This window comes from Elephantulus edwardii, unplaced genomic scaffold (assembly GCF_000299155.1).
Source record: "Elephantulus edwardii isolate Elephantulus edwardi_28Jun2011 unplaced genomic scaffold, EleEdw1.0 scaffold00011, whole genome shotgun sequence".
Taxonomy (NCBI): domain Eukaryota; kingdom Metazoa; phylum Chordata; class Mammalia; order Macroscelidea; family Macroscelididae; genus Elephantulus; species Elephantulus edwardii.
Window position 1 is genome coordinate 13,302,697 of NW_006399761.1, and position 25,185 is coordinate 13,327,881.

At 43.7% G+C, this 25,185-nt stretch overlaps 1 protein-coding gene across 1 annotated transcript in view; it reads left to right on the top strand.

Annotated features, from left to right (window-relative positions):
- The window catches only part of EML6 (echinoderm microtubule associated protein like 6), a 308,568-nt gene that overhangs the window by 240,575 nt on the left and 42,808 nt on the right, over positions 1-25,185 (top strand). The window contains exons 22-25 of the mRNA XM_006880926.1: positions 1,726-1,878; positions 2,056-2,187; positions 16,697-16,785; positions 20,520-20,696. Of these exons, the coding sequence (XP_006880988.1) occupies positions 1,726-1,878; positions 2,056-2,187; positions 16,697-16,785; positions 20,520-20,696 (551 nt within the window). The remainder of the gene's footprint in view (positions 1-1,725; positions 1,879-2,055; positions 2,188-16,696; positions 16,786-20,519; positions 20,697-25,185) is intronic.

Consider the following 25,185-nt stretch of genomic DNA (forward strand, 5'->3'; position numbering starts at 1 on the left):
CCACCACTGTGCAAGCCGAGAAGCTAGGATTCAAACCCGTGTCTGACCCTAAAGCTCAGGCTCTGAACTGCTACAGCACCGAATCATTGTGGCCGGTAGTTCATATTCAAGACAATGACAGAGCAAATATTCGCTGTGAAGCTCCGGATGTCGGTCAGTAGACTTGATTGAGGACGCTAAAAATTCATTGAGAAAAACAACTATTGACATATTTTAGATTGGATGTCCACGTCTTGGTGAAATAATTACTAGTTCTCCCCTTTAAGAGTGTTCCGAGTTAGACAGTAAATTTTGTGGTTAGCCTAATCTCGATGACTCTCTCCAAGGGCATTCAGGTCTTTTTTATGCTCTCAGACCTATACTGACTCGTGCTAGATCAGTAAATGTTTGCTGAGTGAATGAACGACAGGTGAGGCCCTTTGCAGTCGTCGGCATAAAAACAGTCGTCTGTATTCCATGACCACGGCAGAGGGAATCCGAAGGAGATTGGTGGTTTGCAGCATTCCTGCATTACTGTCTGTCCTGGGCTGTGCTTCACAATGCCTTGACAAGAAGAATGGAGATACACGAAGCATATTTTTAAAGATTTCTTTTCAACGTCTTTGCTACTCACACAGACCTGTAGCCCATAACACTACAAAGCCATGGGAATCCCCATCACGTCAGCACATCCCAGAGGGAATGGTGTATGTTCCATTCTTTCCATGGTTTATATGCCGTTCTTCCCATAGTAGAAGAGACGGGAATATCTTCCACCTCCAGATTATAACACACGGATTACAGAATTGCATGGCTAAACAATAAATCGACTGCATTCTCTCAAGCAGTTTTTATGCATAAGGCCTGATTCTTCATCCAAAGAATGGTTTCTTTTTATTTTCTTACAGTATGTTGTTGTTGTCGATGATACTGTCGAGTCACTTGCAATTCATAGTGATCCTATGTACAGCAGCCCTAAACCCTGTTCTACCCTTGTCAATCTCACTGTCTCCAACACACCTAAAAAATAAGCTCTGGTGGCCAAGTGGTAAGGAGTTGTGCTGCAAGCCCGCAGGTAGGCTGTTCGGATCCATTAGTTGCTCTGTGGGAGAAAGATGGACAGTCTTCTATGAGATTTACAGCCTCTGGGAGGTCAGCGATGGGTCGATGACATGTAACGACAATTTTCCTTGAAAGCAAAGATACAAGAATATTACTTCTTCACTCTTATTCTCCCTTTATCCCACTTGTCTTCTGAAAATCTTGTATATTCAGGGACAAAGAAATGAGTGGATCAGGCACATAAAAATTAGCAATGGGATCATTCCATTCAGAAGCAGAGAGCACCATGATTCCAATCTGTGTGTATTTATGAACCCTTTCCCAAGGTTTGTGTATGTTGGATATTGTGGTGTTTTAGATCACTGAGTGTACAGAAGAGAGAATTCAAACAAAATACTGCTGTTCTTCAGTTTTGTTTGTGGAATTTGAAATTACTCAAATTTAAAATAAATTACTGGACTGTGGACATAAAAAAAAATTAGCAATGTGCTTTTTCACATTGTGATCATTCTTCTTTGGACTTGGGAAGAAAACGTGTTAAAGTGTGAAGCTCGGGTTCTCCTAATACCATGTTAAGCTAAGCATCGATCCCGTGACCCCTGCCCGTGTGCTCATCTCGTTGTCAGGTGTGCGTGATGGGAAAGGTATTGGGGAATCACGGTGATCCGTGGGGACTCTTCACAGGTGGAAGATGCTGTGCCTTCTCCCCTGACGGGAAAGCCTTAGCTGTTGGATTGAACGATGGGAGTTTCCTGGTCGTGAACGCTGACACTGTGGAAGACATGGTCTCCTTCCACCACCGAAGAGAGATGATATCGGATATTAAATTCTCCAAAGGTGAGGACCCCAGCCTGTGCTTTTCCAGAAACCTCGGTCTTGGGATCCAACAAGTTACAAGAGGGGAACAGTTTTAAAAAGTGCCTGTGACCTTTCCTTAGTTTTAAAATATCCAGCTCCTGGAAGTAAATGACCATACGTGAGGTGTGGCTGTTAACTGGGCATCTTTCTTTTTAGATACAGGAAAATACCTTGCTGTGGCGTCCCACGACAACTTCGTGGACATCTACAATGTGCTCACAAGCAAGCGGGTTGGCATCTGTAAAGGCGCTTCTAGTTACATTACGCACATCGACTGGGACTCTAGAGGTAATGTAAATTATGGCTTTTAAAAAAAATATAATATCTGATTTTTTCCTCTAAAGCTATGTCAGTTTGTATATTGTTTCCAGGGAGAATGGTCATTGAATTATAGAAAAATAAGAGGCAAAAATTATGACAAGATAAATGATCATAATTTTACAACACAGAAGCAAGTGCTTTAAGATTTTTCCTATTTGTTGCCATCTTTTACTATTATTCATTCAAGACACTGGGTTATTTTGTCAGTGGAGGATTCCTAAGACCTTCTGGTCCCATTACAAGCTACTGCCTCTCCTGTGGCCTCAGCCCTGGTCCCCCTGCCTGCTTTCCCTTTGCTACCAAAACTCCGTTCCCTGGAGACCTGTCCAGGAAGCCATGAGTAAGGGTTGACAGCTGTCTTGAGCTCAACTATCATTTCTCTGTTGTTACATGCCTCTGAGCCAGAGCACAGTCATTGCTGTTTCTTCGGTAGATTTTCAGAGGCTGTAAATTGCATGGAAGGAGATTTTCCATGCTTCTCCCACAGAGCAAGTGTGAGAGTCAAGCTGCATGCTTTTGGGTTGGCAGCACAAATCCTTCCTTGCTTGGCCACCAATCCCAGCCTCCGCATGCCTCTCTGCTCTGCACATGTCATCCCTACTCCCCCAGGTCACACCCACAAAGGCACGAGGATTAGTCTGTTTATGTGTTTAACAAGTCTGTCTTCTTCCATGGGCAAAATCTTAATCTAAGAAATGTGGAAGATACAGAAAGAATAAAACATAATTTATACTAGCCAAAGTTTGATATTTAATGAGGGAGATATGTTGTAATTATTGATTGCTGTCGAATTGAGTATGGCTCATAGCGACCCTGTGAACAAAAGGCCTGATGCCTTTCTATAACTATCATCATAAAGTGCATAGAGTTTCCAGAGGCATACTTGGATTAAATAAAATGAGGGCACGCTTGGGTAAGGCATGAGAAGTTGGAGGAATGAGCTGAGTGTGGCCTCAGAAAGGACCAAGTCAGCACCAAGTGTCCAGGGAGAAATATCAGAGCTTGCTAGCTATTAAGTGCCGCAGAGTCAGAACCAACTCATTGCTGACCTGCCAGAGGGTTTTCAGAGGCTGTAAATTGCATGGGAGGAGATTCCGCATCTTTCTCCTGAGGTATTTGAACCACCAGCCTTTGGACTAGCAGCACACTCTGGTCTATTTGCTGTGCTGAGGTAGTCTGGGTTTGCTGTGACACTGAACCATTTGCCATTGGAGTCTCAAATGCAAAAATGGAACAGCTGTGCCATAGGTGTGCCAAACACCATAACGGCTACCCATCATGGGGAGTGTTTGGTGGAGCTCCCAGATTGATTAAGGTTTGGAAGCAGGAGTGGCATCCACTTCCTAAACCAAATGCCTGTGGAAGCTCTATGAACCTAGGGAAATGGTGATAGTTATAGAAAGGCTTCAGGCCTTCTGCTTATATATATATATATATATATATATATATATCTTGGGCCTATGTATCAGCTGGGCCTGAGGGTCTAGTGTTATTTTTGAAGGAACATTCTTCAACATTTTGCTGCACTCCTCTGTCAAGTTGCTGCACTGAGGTAATCTGGGTTTGCCATGATGCTGAACCTTGTGTCATGGGAGGACAGTTGCTATAATGGTTACCCAAGGTGGACAGTGTTTGGTGGAGCTCCCAGTTTAAGACGAGTTTGGAAGCAGGAGTGGCATCCACTTCCTAAACCACATGCCTCTGGAAACTCTTTGAACTGGGAGAAATGATGATAGGTATAGAAGGACTTCATGCCTTTTTTTGTTCATAGGGTTTTTATGAGTTGTGCTCGACTCAACCGCATTCAACCACTAAAAAAAGCATTTGGTCACCGGTATGGGGCTGGATCCAGGTTGGGAAGTTGTCTGGAGCAAGCAGATTCTATAGAGGTTTGTTTTTTCATTCTGGTGAGGATTGTTGTTGTTGTTATGTACTGTCGAGTCACTTGTGACTCATAGCGACCCTATGTACAACAGCCCTAAACTCTGCTCTGTCCTGTGCCAGTCACACTGCCTCTGACACACCCATCCCGATTACCCCAGTCACCGAATCAGTCCATCTCATAGAGGGTCTTCCGCTCTTGCGTTGTCCCTCCACCCTCCCAAGCATGATGTCCTTCTCCAAGGACTTGTTTCTCCTTACAACATGTCCAAAGTATGTCAGATGAAGCTTCAGAATTCTTGCCTCCAAGGAGCAGCCTGGTTTAACCCTCTCCAGGATGAATCTGTTTGGTGAGGATTAGGGTGGAATAATTACTCACCACTGGATGTGAGATTATTGTATTCAGCCTCCAATTAGAAGAGAAATTTGGGCCTTCCAGCCTATAGCCCTCGGGCCTGGTTTTAATTGTTTTTGGTCAAACATTCTTCTAAGTGGTATAGCACTGGTCTGTCCATTTGCTGTACAGAGGTAACACATAGTGACTGTGATGTTAAATACTGTGACACTGATGTGTCAAATGCGATAATGGTTACCCATGGTGGACAGTGTTTGGTGGAGCTTCCTGATTAAAATAAGCTTGGAAGCAGGGCTGGCATCCAATTCTGAAATAGCTTGCCTCCAGAAACTCTATGAACTTGGAGAAATGATGAAAGTTATACAAGTGTTCAGGTCTTTCATTCATAGGGTTGCTATGAGTCAACTATGACTTGACAACAATTAACAACAGATCATTTATACACCCAGACCATACAACATTTATGTCAGATTCAACATAGTGTTTCCAAGGTGCACTCATGGTGGGTAGCATGTCCTTGATGTTCTTTCTTTTTAGGGCTGAATAAGGTTGCATTGTTAGGACAATACCACCCGCTCTTTATCAGTTCTTCTGTTGATGAACCCTTGGTTTACTTTTCTACTCCTGCCAGTTGGCTGCACTGAACATTGGTGTACAAGTATCTTTTTGAGTCTCTACTTGTCTCTTGAGGGTATACCTAGGAGTGGAATTTCTGGCCCATACGATAATGCTGTGTTAGGTTTCCCTAAGAACAACCACCTTTCTCCACAGCAACTGTGACATTCCACAGTCCTACCAAGAATGAACCAACTGGTTTATTTGTTAACTCCCATCTTTCTGATCATAGCCACTTGGGTGGTTCAAATCCACCTGCTTCTCTGAGGGAGAAAGATGAGCAGTCTCCTGCTGTATGATTTACAGCCTCTGAGAAGTGACTAGAGGGCCAGCAGTGAGTCATTTCTGACTAGATGTTAGTGGATTTGATAATTTTTTTCTCCCCAGTGGGACAAAGTGATTTCTCATGGTGGTTTTGATTTTTCCTAAACATAAAAAATGTTTTAATTTTTTCCCACCGTTGCACATTTTCTCCCCTCCCCTTCTCCTTTCCCCAGCCCTCTCTTCAGTGCACCCCTTGTTCCAGATTGTTGTCATACATATAATGCCTAATCATATATTCCTTTGGGACGGTTCTTCCCCTCCTCTGTTCTAAAGCAGTGTTCTTTTGTCTATCCACTCTTTTCCCATTCTTCCCCCAGCCCCATCCCAAGTCTGTCCTTTTTGGTAACAGTGGTGTTGTGCAGTGTTTGTCCTTCTGTGACTGAGCTATTTCACTCAGCATCACGTCCGCCAGGCTCCCTGATGTTGTGTAATGTTTTGTGAGTTCATTGTTGTGTAATGCTGTGTAACATCCCGTTATGTGAATGCAGTTCATCTCTCTGCTATTGTGAATAACACAGCAATAAACATGGGTGTGTGTACATCTGTTTGAGTCACGGCTCTGGTTTCTTTAGGGTATATTCCCAGTAGTGGGATTGCTGGGTCAGATGGTATATTTCTGTTTCCAGCTTTTTGAGAAAGCTACAGACCGCCTTCTGTAGTAGCTGTAGCATCTCACATTCCCACCAGCAGTGAATAAGAGTTCCAGTATCTCCACAACCTCGCCAGCATTTCTTTGCTGCCCTGTTGAACTTTCTACTGTTGCTGGGGCGAAATGATATCTCATAGTTACTTTGATTTGCATCCCTCTGATAGCTAGGGATTTTGAACATTTTTCCTTGTATCTGTTTGCCATCAGAATGTCTTTGGTGAAGTGTCTGTTGTCATTGTGGTTTTGATTTTCATTTCCCTAATTGCAGAGGATCACTATGGGTCGCAGGGGACTCAATGGCATATAACGACGACAACAGCGACGATGATGAGGATAATAATTAATAATAATAGTAGTAATAATTTAAAAAAACAATAATAATAAACTTGAGCATCTTTGCATGTGCTTAGTGACCAATTATATGTTTATTCTAGCCCTTTGTTCTTTTTACAGGTAGGTTGTCATTTTATTGTTAAGTTGTGTACTTTGAGTGTTAAATCCTTATCAGCTGTGGGGATCTCCGCTCTTAGCTCCATTTCTGTAGTCTGTCTCCTCCTTTTGCTGGTAAAGTTCACTGATACACAAACATTTTTCATTTTGTTGACATTAGATTCACCTACTTCCTGTCTTATGGCTCTTACTTTTGGTATCGTCCAAGAGGTCATTTTAAATCCTGTCCCTGAGACTTGACGGACTTTAGAATCTAAAGGGGGTAGGCGTTTGGGGAAGGTCAGGGTCTCGATTGTCAAGGAAATCATAGTCCACTGTGGTGGAAAAGCCACCACACCCAGTGTGTGCTCTGGGGACCCAGCTCCCTGGATAAACCAAGGGACCTTTGTGGGAAGGAGGGATCCTTGAGACAGATCTTGAAAGACAAACAGAAATTCACCAGGTGGAGAAGTCCAGGAAGAGCTTTCCAGACAAAAGGAGCATGAAAGTGCAGATGTGAAGGTGGGAAGGACACGGAGGGACTGAGAAATCCATGCTGAGCGGTGGAGGCGTGAGAGCAAGAAATCATGACTCATGCTGAGAGGCTGAAGGCGCAGAAGGGGGTGAATGTGGAGACGCCCTGGTGTGTCTTGCTGGGATTGAACACCGACCTTGACCCTGGAGGCCTGTGGTAGCTCTAAGGAAATGTGGGGGGACATTCCACACCAGCGTGGTGAGTGAGCCAGAGCCTGGTTTGGGGAACAATTAAAATAAACCAAGGGGGACGGAGGAGATGATAAGGGCTTCTATCAAAAAGCAGTTCTTCCAGAAGACGCAGGACCATTTCTTTCAAGGACCAATCAGAGTCGTGGGCGTGATCCGGGGCTTGGCGGACCCGCTTCCAGGCAGGTGAATAGTTGGCAGCTGTGCTTGCTGCACTGTTTGTTGTTTGTACTTTGTTAAGCTTTACAATCTGCAGGGTTCTCATAAAGTGCAGTAGAGGAGAAGAAAGCCCATGATTGGCAGTAAAAGGTACAAGTCTAAACAAGAGCAAAGGGAGATCAGATAAGTCCCTCTCAGTTTCCTGTCAGGGCAGTAATGGACACAGACCCAGCACGTAGCCCGGCACGCGTGCCAGCGAATTAGCTGGGAGTCCAACAAGACCGAGGGAGAGGGTGGAAACAGCTATTTCTTGTAGAGTCTCAGCTTTGTTGTTACCAAATAAAACCCAGAAAACAAACCACATTGATTTCCCTGTCTTTATTCTTTGACAGACGTCCCTAGCCATGCCCTCTTGATAGGCAGGTGAGATCAGTCAGACCAGCCTTAGTTGTGGGGAGAACGTTGTCCGGTCCATGAAGTTGTTCCTGACTTACTGCCACTCTGTAGAACAGCACAGAGCCTTGCCCAGCCCTCGCAGTGTCTCCTGTCTGTCCTTGCCCAGCCCTCGCAGTGTCTCCTGTCTATCCTTGCACAGCCCTCGCAGTGTCCCCTGTCCATCAGCCCATTGTTACAGTCCCATGCTGCCCATTCCGTTAAAGATCGTCCTGAGAGGGAGAAGAAGTAAGACACATCTGGTGTCCATTTAAGTTCCCTAACAGAGCACATGAATTCTAACCATGACAGTGACTGACTGCTAGGGATTAAAACCTGCCTTTGTTTGTTAAGAAGGCAGGGACTTCTAGAAAATGGGACATACAATGGGTAAGTTTGGGCTGGGGATATCTTTTCTTCTCTAGATAGGCCCTGTGTGGGGTGTGGGGGAGAGTGAAATGACATGGAAAAAAACAAGGTCCTGGTGGGATCATTGGGACCGTCCAGGGACGGGCCTCAGGAAAGGTTTTCAACGTGGAGCCATCACTCCAAGGAGAGACTGACAGACTCAGTATTTACGAAATTCCGCCAACCCACCACCACTTAGCTGTCTTTCTGTGGCAGCCAGGATGGTGCACGCAGCCATGCCACTGAACTTCAGATAGCAGCCTGGGGAGAATTCCTCAGAGCTTGCAGACGTTTGGAAGAAAGGCTTGGAGGGGCTGCTTCCAAAACGAGCAGAGGAAAATGCCAAGCATCACACAGACTGCTTGCTGTGAGGGGAGCCCCATGGCTGTGGGACGCTCACCATACACGTTCCCCGCAATGATGGGCTGAGGCCCACCAGCGGGCAGGAAGCTGGCTCAGTGGACTGGGCAGCGTGTCAGACTCAGAACACACGGGATCACCACGAGTCTGCAGAGACTCTCAGATGGCTAGACCACCAGGCAGGGTAAGGCCTTGTCCCACCTGGAGCTCAGCGTGGTGGAGAGGACACTGGGGGCCAGGAGGCTGAGGGCTCGCTTCTAGTCCTCAGCCTCCTCGTCTGCCAGGTGAGGCTTTTGGACCAGACGGTTTCTAAGGATGGAGATTTGGAACAGATAACTGTAGATTGACCTCCCTCCATCCGCCTCAGGAGAAATCATACCAGCTAGAGAAGACAGTTGTGTGCCTGTGAATCTTCCCTGATTTAACTGCAGCTTCTTCAGCCCAGAGGCTGTGTCCGTGTGGTGTTCTTACGCTCATGATTTCCCGGCTCCTAAAATGCCTGACCTGAAGGTTGCAAAACCCTGCATCAGGACCAGCCTGGCTCTTGGCAGCAAGCACCGCCAGGGCTGGAGAGCATTTGAGAGCAGAGATCAGTTGTATTCTGTGACTCCATCAGCAGAAGCGAGCGCATTTGTTGGCGGCAGCAGGCTTGTCAGGGGCGGGGACTAGCACAGCCTCCAGCCCCAGCAGCCTCCCGTACCCATGGCAACCACGGGCCCTAGGAAATGAAAAGCACATCTGGCTTTGGCAAGAAAAAGGCACCAGCCACCCCTGCATGGTGGCTCCTGATGGACTGCTCAAGAAAGAAAATCCTGCAGAGCAAGAGCTCAAATACAAAAGATACTTATTTTAGCTGTTCTTTGTTACTTCAGAGACATCAGGGCTGTTGAGAGCTCTTACCAACCAGTTTCGGCATTTAATTCCCTTGCAAATGACCTGATACGTTTGATCCACATAGTATAAATTCTGGAATTATTCTGACTTGTAAATTACATGTCAACTGGGATGATGTATGTGAAATCCCTTGGTGAACTATAAAGCTTTCTATACCATAAGATGCATGACTTACTGTATCTGCTTAACAATGGAGACCTCTGTCTCTTTAAATCCTGTTATTCTGGGTGCACAGACATTTCTAGTGGGTCAACTGTGAGAGCTCTGAACGAATAAGGTTCCCCATATCCAGGTGCAGTTATACACAGAGCAGTTTGCTTCTGTGCTTCTGCGGCTTGTCCTCAGAGCATCTCAGCAGTTACATGTCACTGAGCAGCAGGGAGGGTGCCAGGAGTGGTGCCCTAGATCTTCCTCTGTAAAACAGGCAGGAAAACATCAATAAGAAAAAGTTTAATTCCACTACCCCTAGTACAGAGAACTCTGGTGGCCTGCTTGTAAGAAGTTGTGCTGTAATCCCAAAGGTACATGGTTCGAATCCACCAGCTGCTCCTTTGAAGGGTAGGGCAGTCTCCTCCCATGCAATTAACTGCTTCTGAAAACCCACTGAAGAGTCAGCGCAATTAACTGCTTCTGAAAACCCACTGAAGAGTCAGCTATGGGTCATTTCTCATTAGATGGCACACAACAAACAAACAAACACTCACTCTCTCTCTCTCTTTCTCTCCCTCCCTCTCTCCCTCTCCCTCTCTCTCCCTCCCTCTCCCTCTCTCCCTCCCTCTCTCTCTCTCCCTCCCTCTCTCTCTCTCTCCCTCTCCATACTATGTGGTTTACAATTAAAGTCGCATGTCAGGGTCCTGTCTTCATATCTATTCAATCTGTATGCTGAGCGAGATGTTTGAGAAGCCAGACTCTGAAGAAGAATGTGGCATCAGGATTGGAGGCCGACTCATCAGTACCCATCATTATGCAAATGGCACAACCTGGTTTGCTGAAAGTGAAGAGGATTTGAAACACTTACTGCAGAAGATCAAAGACCACAGCCTTCAGTATGGATTGCATCTCAATGTCAAGAAAACAAAAATTCTCACCACTGGACCAATAAGCAGCATCATAATGGAAGGAGAAAAGATAGAAACATTTAACAACCTCATCTTAATTGGATCCACAATCAACACCCTTGGTAAAAGCAATCAAAATACATGTTGCATTGGGAAAGTCTGCTGTCAGGGGCATCTCTAAAATATTGAGGAGCAAGGATATCCGTTTGAAGAGTAAGGTGTACCTGCTTGAGGTCATAGTCTTTTCAGTCTTTTGCTATGCATCTGAGAGCTGGACTATGAATAAGGATGACAGAAGAAAAAACGATGCCTTTGAACTGTGATGTTGAAAAGAGTGTTGAATAAATTAAAAAAAATTTTATAGTCTACTTCACACGCCCATGTTTATTGCATTGTTCACAATAGCAAGGAGTTGGAAACAACCTAAGTGCCCATGAACAAACGAATGGATAGAGAAGCTGTGGCATAGTTACACAGTGGAATACCACGCTGCATTGAGAAACAAGGAACTCACGCAATATTATTCAAAATGGGTGACCCTGGAGGACGTTATGCTGAGTGAAGTATCTCAGTCACAAAAGGACAAATACTGCATGGTGCCACTGTTGTAAAACAGGACTGACCTTGGGGTTGGGGAGAAACTGAGAAAGATGGGTTCAGTAATCTGTTCTGCATTGAAACAGATGAGGGAGAAAACTGTTTAAAGGGGATATGTGGTTAAGTATTTTTGTCATGATGGAGTCTAGAGCAAAGGCTACATGGTGGAGTGGACCTGGGGGAGGGCTTGTAAAACAATGAAAGAATTTTTCTTTTACTTTTCCAAGAGGGTAGTGTACTAGGGAGGAGAACTGGGAGGTGAGAAAAGTACAGCAATGAATGAATGGAAATCCAAAGTCTCTGTAAATTTTTACTGAAATTAATAATAAATTTAAATTTTAAACAAAGTGTCTCATTGATCAAGGTTGTGTCATCTCATTGCAGATTGCTAATGAATCTTCCTCCAAACCTAATGCTTCATTCATCATAGAGTTTCATCATAGAGTTTCTTCCATAGCTCCTCATTCTTGTGGAGTCCAGCTTCTTGAATTATTTGCTCAGTGTACATATTGAAAAAGTACAATTAAAAAACTGTAACCATGCTTTCTACGAAGATGGCACCAAAAGCGAAGAAGGAAGCCCCTGCCCCTCCCAAAACTGAAGCCAAAGCAAAGGCATTGAAGGCCAAGAAGGCGTCCTGAAGGGCATCCACAGCCAAAAACAGAAGACCCGCACATCACCAACCTTTCGGCGGCCTAAGATGCTGAAACCCTGAAGGCAGCCCAAATATCCCCAGAAGAGCGCCCCCAGGAGAAACAAGCTTGACCACTCTGCCATCATCAAATTTCCCCTGACCACTGAGTCAGCCATGAAGAAGATAGAAGAAAACAACACACTTGTGTTCATTGTGGATGTCAAGGCCAACAAGCACCAAATCAAACAAGCTGTAAAGAAGCTCTATGACATTGATGTGGCCAAGGTCAACACTTTGATTAGGCTTGATGGAGAGAAGGCCTATGTTCAACTTGCTCCTGATTATGTTGCTTTGGATGTTGCCAACAAAATTGGGATCATCTAAACTGAATCCAGTTGGCTAATTCTAAATACAAATTTATCTCACAAAAAACTGCAACCATGATGCACTTTACCTGATTTTAAACTACACAATATCTCCTTGTTCTTTTGAACAACTTACCCCTTCTTTATGTAGGTCCAGGTTCTGCATGAGTATAATTGTTCGGAGTTCTCATTTTTATCAATGTCTTCTATAATTTGTTAAAATTCACCCAGTCAAATGGCTTTGCATTGTAAATAAAGCACAGGTAAAACATCTTCTTGATATTTGCTGCTTTCAGCCAAGATCTGCCTGGTGTCATCAGTGATCTCCCTCACTCACCTCCTTCTTCCAAATCGATCTTGAATTTCTGGCAGCTCCCTGACAAGGTACCCTTGCAACCTTTATTGAATTCTCTTCAGCACTATTTTATTCCATGTGATATTAATGATACTATTTGATAATGACACATTCTGTTACATCACTTGATTAAGATGGGCACAAATATGACAACTAATAGTTGGTCGGAAATCTTCCAGAGTTATCAACATAAACAAGTGTTGAAACATAAACTTGTTGAAACATCTTAATTGATTTTTCTGTCATTTCCTGAAGCCTTGTTTTTTGCCAGTGGGTTCAGTGCAACTTGAGCTTCTCTCTGGGTTACCATCAGTTCCTGACAACATTCTACCTCCTTAAATGTGGGAGCAGTGACCAGTTCTTTCTGCTACAGTGACTCTTAAGTATTTTTTTCCCTCTTCTTTTGAGGTTTCTTGCCTCCTTCGACATTTTCCCCGTAAAATCCTCCAGTTGTACAATTTAAGATTTGAGTGGGTTTTTTGGTTGTTTTGGTTTGGTTTGGTTTTTAAGGTTTGAACGGCAGTTGTTTCTTCCCTTTTCCTCTCTCCAGGCATTTGCACATTATAATAGATCTTGAAATGTTCTTTTTGATGATCAGTACAACTCCATGCCTATTCAAATTGTGAGGGCCTGAATGATTACCTGATTCACAGTGGCCATACCAATATGCTGCAGCTCATTAAAGCCCAGGATATTGATCTTCTAGTGCCCCATTCACCTTTTCAGACTTCCGGTTTTTCTAGCATTAGGCTTCATGTTCCAAATGTTAACGGACTTCTAAAACTATTTCTTGAAGCTGAGTACTGAACGTCAGTGAATGCAGGTCCCAGAATCTTGACTCAAGGTCATTACACTCGACCCTACTTAAAGGCAGGTTTGTGATTTGAGAGCCTTCTGACCTCAGGGGCGCATCATTCAGCTGCCCGATATTGGCCCTCTGCTATGCATAAGGTTTTCCTTGGCCAGCACCTTTGTTTATTTTTTAATTTTTCAATTGAGTTTCTTTGGGGTGGGATTATTTTTATATTTTTATTTATGTATTTATTTATTACCTTTTGAGGTAGGTCTACACATCCCTTTTTTTATCTGTCCTTGTTTGGATGATCCAACGAAAACTTGCCCACTAAAGGTAACAAACTGGTGGTGTTTGATGCTTCTCAACCCCCAGACACCACAGATGACAAGCTGACAGATGGCGGAGTGATGATCTGTTAAGTTTATCACCTTGAAGCTGTTCTAGTCTGTCCTGTACAGTCACTATAAGTCAGAATTGTTGTTGTTGTTGTTGTTAAGTGCCGTCGAGTCGCAGGCGACTCATAGCGACCCTATGCAGGAGAGTCCTAGACGCTTGGCTGCCTTTCATCCTCTCTCCAGGTTTATAGGGTTTCCAGAGGCAAGCTATTATGGAAGTGGATGCCACTCCTCCTTCCAAATACTGTACATAAGTCAAAATTAAGTTTGGTTTTTTGTTTTGTTTTGTTTTTTAAGTTTTCTTTTACTATTTTGTGTGTACTGTCATATCAGATCTGGCTGAAGAGATTGTCCCTCCTTCTCCAGCAGAGAATCTGGTGTATTTGAACCGTGTACCTCTGGAATTGCAGTGCAGCTTGTTGCCACTAGGCCACCAGAGCTCTCCAGTCAGAATCAAGTTATTAATGACAGTCAGCATCAACAACAAGCCTGCAAAATTGGGCGAAATGTGCCCTCATTCAGGAACAATGTTTTCAGATTTACAGCCCCTCAGAGGCTAAGCCCACCCCTCACTCTAATTAACTGAATTAGGTGTGATTATGAAATGAGAGAACTTCGTTTTGAATTATAAGCACTCCACGATCCGTGGTTTTCCTGAGGTTGTAAATCGCAACAGGAAGTTGCTGTCCGTCTTTTTCCTATGGAGCTGCTGGTGGATTCCAGCCCTGGAGGCACGGAGCCCACGGATTAGCACCACCGCTCGCCACGGGCCACGCCACTTAGAAATGGACCTGAACTCTAGAAGGTTATTATAGCAGATTAAAGCAGAACCTGGTTGTGAGCGTTTTTTTCACTTCAGGGTTATTAAAGGCCATTTGTATATGTTTAGAGAATTTTTCATTTACTCTGGAAGAGGGCTCACGTTTGATGAGAACTTGTCTAAACACATTTGCTTTACTTCTATAGAAAGAGAAGCAGAAGTGGCATCCACTTCCTAAACAACATGCCTCTGAAAAGTCTGTGAGCTTTGATAAATGTCCATAGTTGTAGAGGGGCTTCAGGCCTTTTGTGCATAGGGTTGCTATGAGTCATGCTCTACTTGGAGGCAATCAACAACAACATATAGAAAGAGAATTACATTAAACATGGAAACACTTGGTTTGTGGCAGTAAATAACAGTCTACACAAGACACTTTTCAAAAGCTACTGTTAAGTTTCATCCAGCTTCTCAGCAATACATGCTCGACCGGGGTCTTCTGGCCCATTTACTTGGCATTCATGTCTTGTGCCTTGGAGTTTCTTGAGTTTTTAAAATTTTTTTTAAAAAATTATTTATTGATTTTAATGAAAGTTTACAGAGACTTAGGCTTTCCAGTCATTCATTGTTGCACTTTTCTCCCTATTCCCCCACCCTGATTTTTTTTTTTTAAATTTTATTGCATTTTATTTTATTTGAGCTGGCATAGATCATTTCACTTCTCAGAGGTGCTCATTGCAGGATCTATTTTAAAGATCTTTAATATTATCTGTAAAACGAAAATTTTTTTTCTGGTAAGACCTTCAGCCAGGTAGATTGGCACGGTGACTGCCTTAGTGGGCTCTAGTGCGTCAGGAAGTGGGAGGACGGCACAGGCCAGGACTGGGTTCGGATCTTTTATTCGTAGGATCACTATGTGTCATACTCAAAAGCACCTAACAACAACATTATTTTTGTCTGAGAAGGACATTGCAAGTCCTATAAGATTTGCAGTTGAAGAAAAAGCGGACAAAAGGAACATTGCACTTTAGAGACGTGTGGTTTAAATTCTTTACAGAGGAAATGTGAGGTGTGAGATTTTCTTCAAAGTAGTCTAGAGTGAGTTGGGAAGTTATAACGGTGGGGGTTATTTGCCCTGTTTTCCTCAGTCTCATAAAGGATTGAGGCTTTCCACAACCAAAATAAATGATGGAAAGGTACTGGAATGTATAAGGTATACAGTGTGAGTCATTTACAAGTCCAGCCGGGACCTGTTTGACTATTTGCCAGTATTAATCTGAATAAGTCCAGGACTATAAACTTATATCAAGCTGAAAAATAATTTTTGTTTCACGTTATATTTGGAGAAAGTCTTGGATTTCTCAGGTTTTAAAGTAAGACAAGAATGAACATTTTTTGGTTCCTACATCCTTATATTTCTTTTTCTAAACTTTAAAGGGCAACTGAAGACTGCAGATCTGAGTAAATGCAGTCATTAGTGAACGATCTCATTTCTCATGCCAAAGTGTTTGGCTTTTACAATGTCTTTGTTCTAAGAAAGGAGATCTGTTGGCCTAGTGAATAGGGAGTTGTGCAGCCAATCCCAAGGTGGGCGATTTGAATTCACCAGCTGCTCTATGGGAAAAAGATGGGTGTTCCCCTCCCATGCCATTTGTAGCCACTGAAAATTCACCGCTGGTTCAGTTGTGACTCAGCTCTGACTTGATGGCAATGACTGAGTAAGTTGTGCTAAGAAGCAACAACAACAACAAAAAAGGCAAAAAATAAATTGTTATCAGACTTTGGAAAACCAAAGCTACAACTTTCAGTGCAATAGCAAGAGTAAAACAATGCGAGTGTGGGTTCTTCTGTGCTTTAGAAGATGTTGAAGGTCAACTTTTGTGAGGTCCACATGCCACATGGGATAGCTTTAGAGTTTTGTACTATGACAGGGAAGAAGCTCAGTGGTTGTGTGCTCTACTATGAACTGAAGGGTCAGAAGTTTGAACCTATCATTGCTCTATGGGAGAAGGACGGTGTGATTTGTTTCCATAAAAATTCACAACCTTAGAAGCCCCAGGAGACAATGCTACACTGCCCTACACGATCACTAGGAATCAGAATTGAGGCAGTGGACCAACCCATGTAATTGCCTTAGTGTGCCTTTAAACTAACTCAACCTGTGTTCACACACTTTATGAGACATTGCGTTAACTCAGTTGAATCAGCAGTGGCCACCATGTTTGTCATTTTGAAATAAAAAGATAAATACAGAGGCTAATTGTCTGCTTCATTCTGTCACAATTCACAGGAAAATTACTGCAAGTCAATTCGGGTGCCAAAGAACAACTCTTTTTTGAAGCTCCAAGAGGCAAACGACATATAATAAGACCTTCAGAGGTAACCTTCATGCTCAAACTTCAAAAAAGTCATGAAAATTGCCTGTGTGTGTCTTAACGTAATGCATTGATTTCTTAACCACTAATGTGGATGAGTTACATTTAGTGTGCCTTTAAGCTTGAGGGTTTCTCAAATCTGTTTGCGTTATTTTGTTTCCTAATCTCCGTGGGAATAAGGATAGTGTAGCTCTACTAATGTAATAGTGGGTGGTCGGCTTTCTGCTTAATTATTTCCTCCCTGAAGACTGCGACAGCTGTGTGGTGTTGTTATTTTGTTCAACATGTCTTTTATGCAAAACTTTCTATAAACCTTTGATACACATCCTCTCAGTAATTCTGCAACAACAAGGGAAAATTCTTTTTCCATGATAAAAGCTATCCTCAGCTTGACCCTCTTAAGGTATCCAGACCTTCCTTTCCCCATGGCTTCAGTGCGTGGTATCCAGTTGCTGAAATGAAAACTTTGTTAAAATGTTTGGACCTACACTAACGCCTTCTTCTCAGCTCCCTTCTCAGTGGATCTCTCTTTCAGGGTCTGCACAAGGCTTGCAGGTGATGAACCCTGAGGACTGAAAGGGTTGTCTGGTTAAGCCCTGAGAAATCCTTTTGGTTAGTTTGAAACAGTCTGAGGCATTTATTTACTCTGTAGCCTTTTATAAATGAAAAGGAAATTTTGTGCCCTTAGTAGTAAATAGGTCTAAGAGTACTATGGTGGGAAAGAGGCTTTGGCAATTTGTTGGAATAAATTGAGTCCTCTGTGTAGGTAGTAGGTTCAGGCGGCCAGGATTCTCACTGTCCAGTGCCCGAAAGTCTTCCCAGAGGCATCCAGACAAGTGTCTGTTCATGATATTTCTGAATATATTTTCCTATGTATTCCGTACATGCAGTAGTTAAGAAACATAAGATTTTGTATAAAATAACACCAACAATGGTATTGTCCTACTGGAAATGCTTGTTTATTGATTGATCTCACACCCCAGTTTCAGTGTATTTACTTCTGTCAGTCTATCTTGAGAACAGCAGCTGGGACATGGAGGCCCAGGGCTGTGGGCATCTCTCTGAAAGGGCCAGCAGGAGTAAGAATAGCACAGTCCCTCACTGCCCCAGAGCAGGTAGCAGATAACGAGCTAGCAGCCCAGCCCCTGGTGCCTCGAGAGCCACACCAGCAAGAGGTTAGATATTCATTGTTGGTTCATAGTTGTGGTACCAAAAGTGGAGTTTATTTGGGCAGTAAGTTTGAGAGTGGGGGAGGCAAAGAATATCACGCAGTGCAAGTCCAGGTTTAGTTCCAAGGCACAATTCCTCAGTTGTGCCAGGCTCCTGTTTCGGCTTGGCAAGTAACTTTCTCTTCCATTACCAGGCAAGAACAGCAAAACTTAGTTAACTGTGTCCTTTAGCTCAGGGCTCCTCTGGTTACACCTTTACCGCAGTTTATTCATAGCAATGCCACAGTCTCTCCACCACTACCAGGATCTCACCACCAGGCGTCTCTCTTTCTATCTCTCACGAGGTTCTTGCTCCCTCAAGTCTTACCCATCAGTGTGGGAAGCACACTTTCTCTTATCTTAGTCCCACAGCTGCTAATAGTTTGCAAGACCAAGTACCTTCAGGTAAGATAGCTGGAGACCAGAAGGGATGAAGGTGGTGGCTAAAAAAGCCAGCTTTAGGCTAACACAGCACAGTCTTCTCTTAAACTTTATTACATAGACAAATGTCTATACCCATGAGTAAAGGAATATTCTTAAGTAAGCCGTTTGTTAAGTGTTTCTGGTGCTTTGCGTTCCTTTATTTTAATTTTCGCAGCAACCTAGTAGGATGGTGGTTCCCATTACATTTTATAGATAGGAGCTGAAGTTTCCAGGAGAGTGAAAGAGCCATGGAATTGTGACCCCAGCCTACAAGGGCTTGTAGACCCCACAACCCGCACCATGGGGTGACTCTGATTTTTACTGTCTATTTTTGTGTCATTTTACATCACGTCACCTATGTTTTCTTTTCCTGTGCTACAAAAAATCCCACTGCCATACAGTAGGTTTTGGCTCAGTGACCCCTCCACTGGTTTTCCAAGACTGTGAAACAGTACAGGAGTCTGCCTGCCTCGCTGCTGAGGATTGGCTGGTGCGTTCCAGCTGCCAGCCTTCGTGTAGGTTGACACTCTGTCATCAGGGCTTCTTTGACTAGAGCCCTAAAGCAAGCTCAACAACGCAAAATGCATCCTAACCAAACAATAGAGGAAGACAGATGCCAACTTGGGACAGAGGAGCAGTTATTACACACAAAAGAAATGTGCCAGGGGAGCTCTGGTGGCCTAGTGGCAAGGAACTGCAACTACAATCCCAGAGGTGCATGGTTCAAATCCACCAGATGCTCTGCCGGGGAAGGAGGGACAATCTCCTCCTGTAACAGTCAGATCTGATTTGATGGTACACTCACACAAAAACAATCTTAAAAAAAATTAAAAAAAAAAAAAAAGAAATGTGCCCAAACAGGGAGTTGGTGGTGTAAGGCTTCCCAAAATGGCATAGTCTTTCTCAGACAATTGAGCTGAATACATGTTTCTAATTCCAGGGGTGAGTATGTGATACTCTTGAATGGGGATTAGCACTGGCTGGTATCCCCGTGGCCTCAATCCGGGCTCTTGTCACCACTGAGTGCCCCAGATATGTGTTTAGTTCACTAGAAGTATTGTCAGCCTATTTTCAAATGAATAAGAGTGATCTAGAAAAATCTCCTTTAAAAAAAAAAGTTTATAGAAACAGCCTTGATAAAACTAGCAGCAAGATTGTCTCGCAAATTGTCACTATGAAGAATATTAAACTACCCATTTAAAATCTGTTTCAGTGGTGTAGACCACAGGGAGTTATTCTGGCAAATCAAAGGCTTCACATCTCCAGTGGTTCAAATCCACAGCAGAAAGACAGTCTCCTCCAGTTAAGATTTACCCCCTCAGGGGTGAGCGGGGTCCTGCAGACATTCAGTGGAGGTCGAGAATGCTATTAAGAATTTTTCTGACCCTGTCCAACCACACACGAACGGATTGAGAAGTTATGATACATTCACACAATAGAATAGTATGCAGCACGCAGGAGCAATAACTTTGTAAATTATGACCTAACTTGGGAGGGACTGGAGAGCATTATGCTGAGTGAACTAACTCAGTCCCAGAAGGATAAATATTGTACAAGACCTTTATTGTAGAATGAGTATAAGGATCCAGGAGGGGTGGGAGAGGCTGGAAGCAGAGGGATGTGGATGTAGAGGGGAAAGAGGGGATTAATCATTGGGTTGTACAATTTGATGGGTGGAAGGGTGAGGGAAATTAAAAGAATTTGTTTGAATTTGTATTAGAATTTTATAAATAAACTAGTAGGAAAAAAATAATTTTTTCTGGCCCAAGATGGCAATAACAGCAAGATTGAGAAACCTTTGATCTAACTTATGGCTTATATGATAAAAAGATACCTAGGTTAGAACTAAAAGAGCTTAATTTTGTTATTGTCACATCTCTCCAATTCCAAAATGTTCCCTTTCTCTAGAGAGAAACCCCTGAATCCTTCAATCTCACTATTGTGTTTAAAAGGCCCCTTAGGAGCTGTGTGTTAGGTACCTCAACATGGAACACAAATACTGGCTGTTGGCAAAAGTCATTGAGAAATACTCAGCCTCGACTAGTTTCTTTCCAATTCAGCAACCACAGCAGAAAAGATGTGCTGATGCTTTTCTCTTCTTTTCAAGATTGAGAAGATCGAGTGGGACACGTGGACCTGCGTCCTGGGCCCCACGTGTGAGGGAATCTGGCCAGTGCACAGCGACGTGACGGACGTCAATGCTGCCAACCTTACCAAAGACCGCTCCCTCTTAGCCACTGGCGACGATTTTGGTTTTGTGAAGCTGTTTTCATATCCTGTCAAGGTAATGCTGTTCATTGTAGATGATGTCGCCTCGAAGTTACAGATTTTTAAGTGTTGAAAGTCTTAAGTAATCCATAATGTTATGTATGTATTTATGGTGCCAGTGTTATTCGTGTTACACAGAAACTTTCTTGTGACTGCATTTAGTCATACGCTGAGGTGGGTGCTCACACGTTAGGATTCCTGAAGGGCCCAGCGCCTCTTAAACTGCAAAGAAACAAGCTCTTTACGGCTCCTCAGCGCACTGTCTACTCAGCTTGTATTAGCATCTTTCCAGAGATGGAGGCCTTAACTACATTTAACACAACCCTATCCATTTAATGGTTCTGTTTGTGGGGGAAAACAAAAACAAAAACTATTCTCTACATTTGGCAGAAATCTCTTGAGCCAAAATTCTGCCCTCCTCAGGCATCAGAGAATAAATAGTTGCATGTTTGCATAGGAAGATTCTGTCTGACTCCCTGAAATTTCTTTTCTCCCCACCTTATGGTGTGGTTTCTAATTCATCAATCCTATCTCAAACTGTCTCATCTAAAACAGAATTCAGTGTTTCAGGTGTTATCTGACCAACTCTGTGTATTCCAACTCAGAATCTCATCATTGTCAAGTCGAAACTGACTCCTGTCTGACCCTCCACTGAATTTTCTGAGGCTGTAAATTGCACAGGAGGAGATTGCCCATCTTTCTCCCTCAGGGCTGTTGGTGGATTTGAACCACTGGAGCGTGGTGGTCTTTGAGCTAACAGTGCAACTTTAGTCTAGGCGATTAGGCCCTCTGTGTTCACCGCTTTCAATTTTACATGTGCATTAAAGCAAACTAAAACGGTGCCAACTTTCGGCTAGCCACCCTATACCATAGATGTTGTTCCGAAAAAGCTTAGTTACAGTCCATATTAGATTTACTTACATCTCTAAAGTCTGAGCACTCTACGGACAAGTAAATTGTACATTGACATGATCTCGTTAGTCTAGCCTGTTAATATAAAAAAATATTCTTTCACAGTATTTACCTCCTCTATTAACATCATGCCATCTCTTGGTTAAAAATCCTAAGCATGAGTTAAAAGCCACTGAAAGGCAAAAAAAAAATAACCACCAAAAACCATTGGAACAATTCCAGGCCACCCCCAGGTATCCCAATTCAACACTCCGTTTATTTATCTAAACATTTAGTCAAAGTTCTCCAATAAGTAACGGATATTTCCATGTGTCCAGCTGCTCTCATGACAGAGTCGAGCCCAGTCGTTAGCAAGTTGTACTGCTAACCCAGTGACCAGACGTCTCCGGCACTTCCAGTCCTCCCAGGGAGAAAGATGGGTCGTCCCCTCCAAACCCAGGGGAGGGTCGTCCTGACCTGCCACAAACTTGACAGCTATGCCATGACACTATCTAAAAGGCAGGTCTCTGTCCCTAGTCCAAAAGAACGTCAAAAACTTGGCAGAGGTCTTGCTTAAGACCTGATCGATTGTCGCCCTAATCTCTCCTGCTAATAAATCAGCCATTAAAATTTATCTTTTCATGAGAGACCACATCGAACTCCTGCTGCCGCCTAGTAATCCCTGTGTTCTTATCTAAGTCTTTATTGACTTCTGTGTAGTAAGGCGGCCTAGAATTTTCCAGGCTCACGCCAGGTTATGAGACAGTAATTGCTAGAGTTATCTTGCTTCTCCCTTTTGGGTATAAGCACGTTTCTGTCTTTCATCTCTCCTCTTCTGTGAAGAGCTCTGGTGGTGGAGTAGTTGTAGAGCTCGAATGCTAAGCAGAAGGTGGGTTGTTCGAACCCAGCCGTCACTCCACAGGAGAAGGGTGAAGCCGACTTCCTAAGTCTAAGGATCAACAAACTCTAAGATCAACTTTTCCTACAGGGTTACTTTAGAATTACTTACTGGTGGTGGGTTTCAGTCTCCGCTTTTGTAAACCTCACGCTTTGAAGTGTGAGGCACTTGCACCCAATGTAAGTAGACTCTGGTTTAGCCTTTCTGGGTTAAAGAACATTCTCCTCAAAAAAAGGAGAAAAGTTAATCTGCTTCCAGTTCATAGTAAATCCCCTAATTCAAGAAGTGTTTCTCTATTCCTATTGTAACCCTAAATATATCTTTAAAACCCTTTTGAGTGGTCATGGTGTTGGTTTTTGTTGGTCCTCCCCCACCTTTTTCTGAAACTATGCTTAAAGGTCTGAGCAAGACTTGTATTCACCACTTAGTTGTTGCTTCATCTGTCACTGAACAAGTAGTTCCAACCTGGACTCACTGGTCCTTTCTGTGGCCACTGTTTCTGGAGGGTTCTTTCTGTAGTCTCCTTTAAAGGGCTTCTGTCTTTGCAGATTATCGTTTTGTGTGGCCTTTCCCAAAAGCCAGGGGTGTGAGTCCACCAGCTGCTCCGCAGGAGACAGTCAGCCTTCTCCTGTGCTGTTTGCGACCTCCGAGAACCCACTGGAAGGTCCACTAGGAGTCGGTTACGATTTGGTGGCAGTGACTTTGAGGGTCTTTGTTTTCATGAGCTGACGGCGTCCAGGCCTCCTGTCACTGTCCCACACAGATTCCAAGGCAGGCTGGTGACCTCTCCAGGGATCCTCTCTTTCCTTCTTTTAACCGCCTCTTCCTGGTTTTCAGAGCCATTTTTCTTGCTGCTTCTGCTTCTTATTATTGTTATTATTAATTTTAATGAATGTTTACAGAGACTTGGGATTTCCATTCATTCATTGTTGCCCTTTTCTCCCTGGTTCTTCTCCCCCCCCCCAAATAATTAATTGTTAGCAGGATGAATCAAGAAGTTAGTGATACTCTAATTTTAATAAATGAGGGTTTCTGCAGATAGTTAGGGAGCTCTGGTGGCCAAATGGGAAGAAGCTCCCAAACACACAGAGTTAGGATTGATTAATTTGCCTCTGAAAACCTGCTGGACGACCAGCTGGGGGTTGGTTCCGGCTCCAAGGTACTCAACAACAGATATTTAGGTCGTTCAGACATCCCCCAATTTTATTGCACATTGGCCCGTGCTGATGTTTGTATCCATTCACCCCACCTGGACCAGGTGACTAGCAGTGATTTTTGAACTGTGTTCTCACTCTCTCAGGCTCTAGGGGCTTCAGGGCAGCCTCAGGAAGCAAGAGGAGGGGCTGTGTGCCCCAGTGATGTAGCTTTGTATTCTGTATGGTGTTTCCAGGTCTTGTGTTTCCCAAAATTTTCTGTGTAAGACTATTTTTTCCCTGTTTTTCAAATTATGAAAATGATGAAGCACACAGGGCAGGGAAAAAAGGCTACAGTGATTTCTAAGAAACCACCTACATCTTATTTTCCATTTCATTTCGACATGCATTGTAGACAGGAGTGTGTTCTGAGCTGCCGTTGATTTGGCCTTTGACTTACCACACGCTTACGTGTGATGGATTGAGCCCTGTGTGCTCCAAGGAGCTTAGACGTCAATTGCGAGGCCTTTCTTCCTAGTCTATCTTGGTCTCCAAGTTCCCGGCAATCTGATCAGCATCATAACACAGCGACACACAAGCCTCCCCAGACGGGTGGTAGCTGCTTACGAGATGCACAGGCTGGAAATGGAATCTGCATTTCCCAAATGAAAGGTGGAGATGGGAAGCTCTGGTGGCCTAGTGACAGGAAGCTGCACTGCAGTCCCAGAGGTGTGTGGTTCAAATCCATCAGATGCTGTGCTGGAGAAGGAGGGACAATCTCTTCTTGTACCATTCAGATTTAATTTGACGGTACACACACACACACAAATCAAAGGTGGAGATTGCACTGCAGACCCTCCTGCTTCCCTCAGACATCAGGATACTGAAGAAATCCAGACACACCCTCATCAAGGCGATTTCAGCTAATGGCTCTCATCTGATTTCCAAGGCGGTTCAGCTGAACCGGAACAGACTACCTCTTCTTTCCCCTTCAGACGGGTGGGTAGGTTCAAACCGCTAACCTCTCAGTTAGTTGCCTACCCTAGTTGTTTTTACGCGCTCTGCAGTCCGCTAAGATTGATAGCAATCCTGTGACCAGCACCTCAGAACCCTGACTGTCCTGCAGCCCCTCCCTATCGCTGACCTCAAGAGCCTGGTCACCGTCACTGTGTCAGCACACCTCATCGAGGGTATGCCTGTCTTTATCTTAATCTCACCTTTCCCAGCACGGGATGTCTTTTCCCAAAGACTGACCCCACTGGACAACAGGCCCAAAGTCTAGGAAACAAAATTTCACCATCCTTGTGGCTAAAGAGCGCCCTAGTTGCATTTCTTCTGAGGCAGATTTGTTTGTTCTTTTGGCAGTCCATGTATGTTCAGTAGTCGTCTCCAACACCACACTTTAAAAGCATCAATTCTTTGTCAGTCTTCCTTATTCATTGTCCAACTTCCAGACACATTGGAAGCAATTGAAAACTCTGTCGTTTGGATCAGGCACAGCCTAATCAAACTGTTGTCTTTAGTATTTTAAAAAGATCCAGGATTACAGGTTTTCCCAGTGTAGCACATCTTGTGATATATAT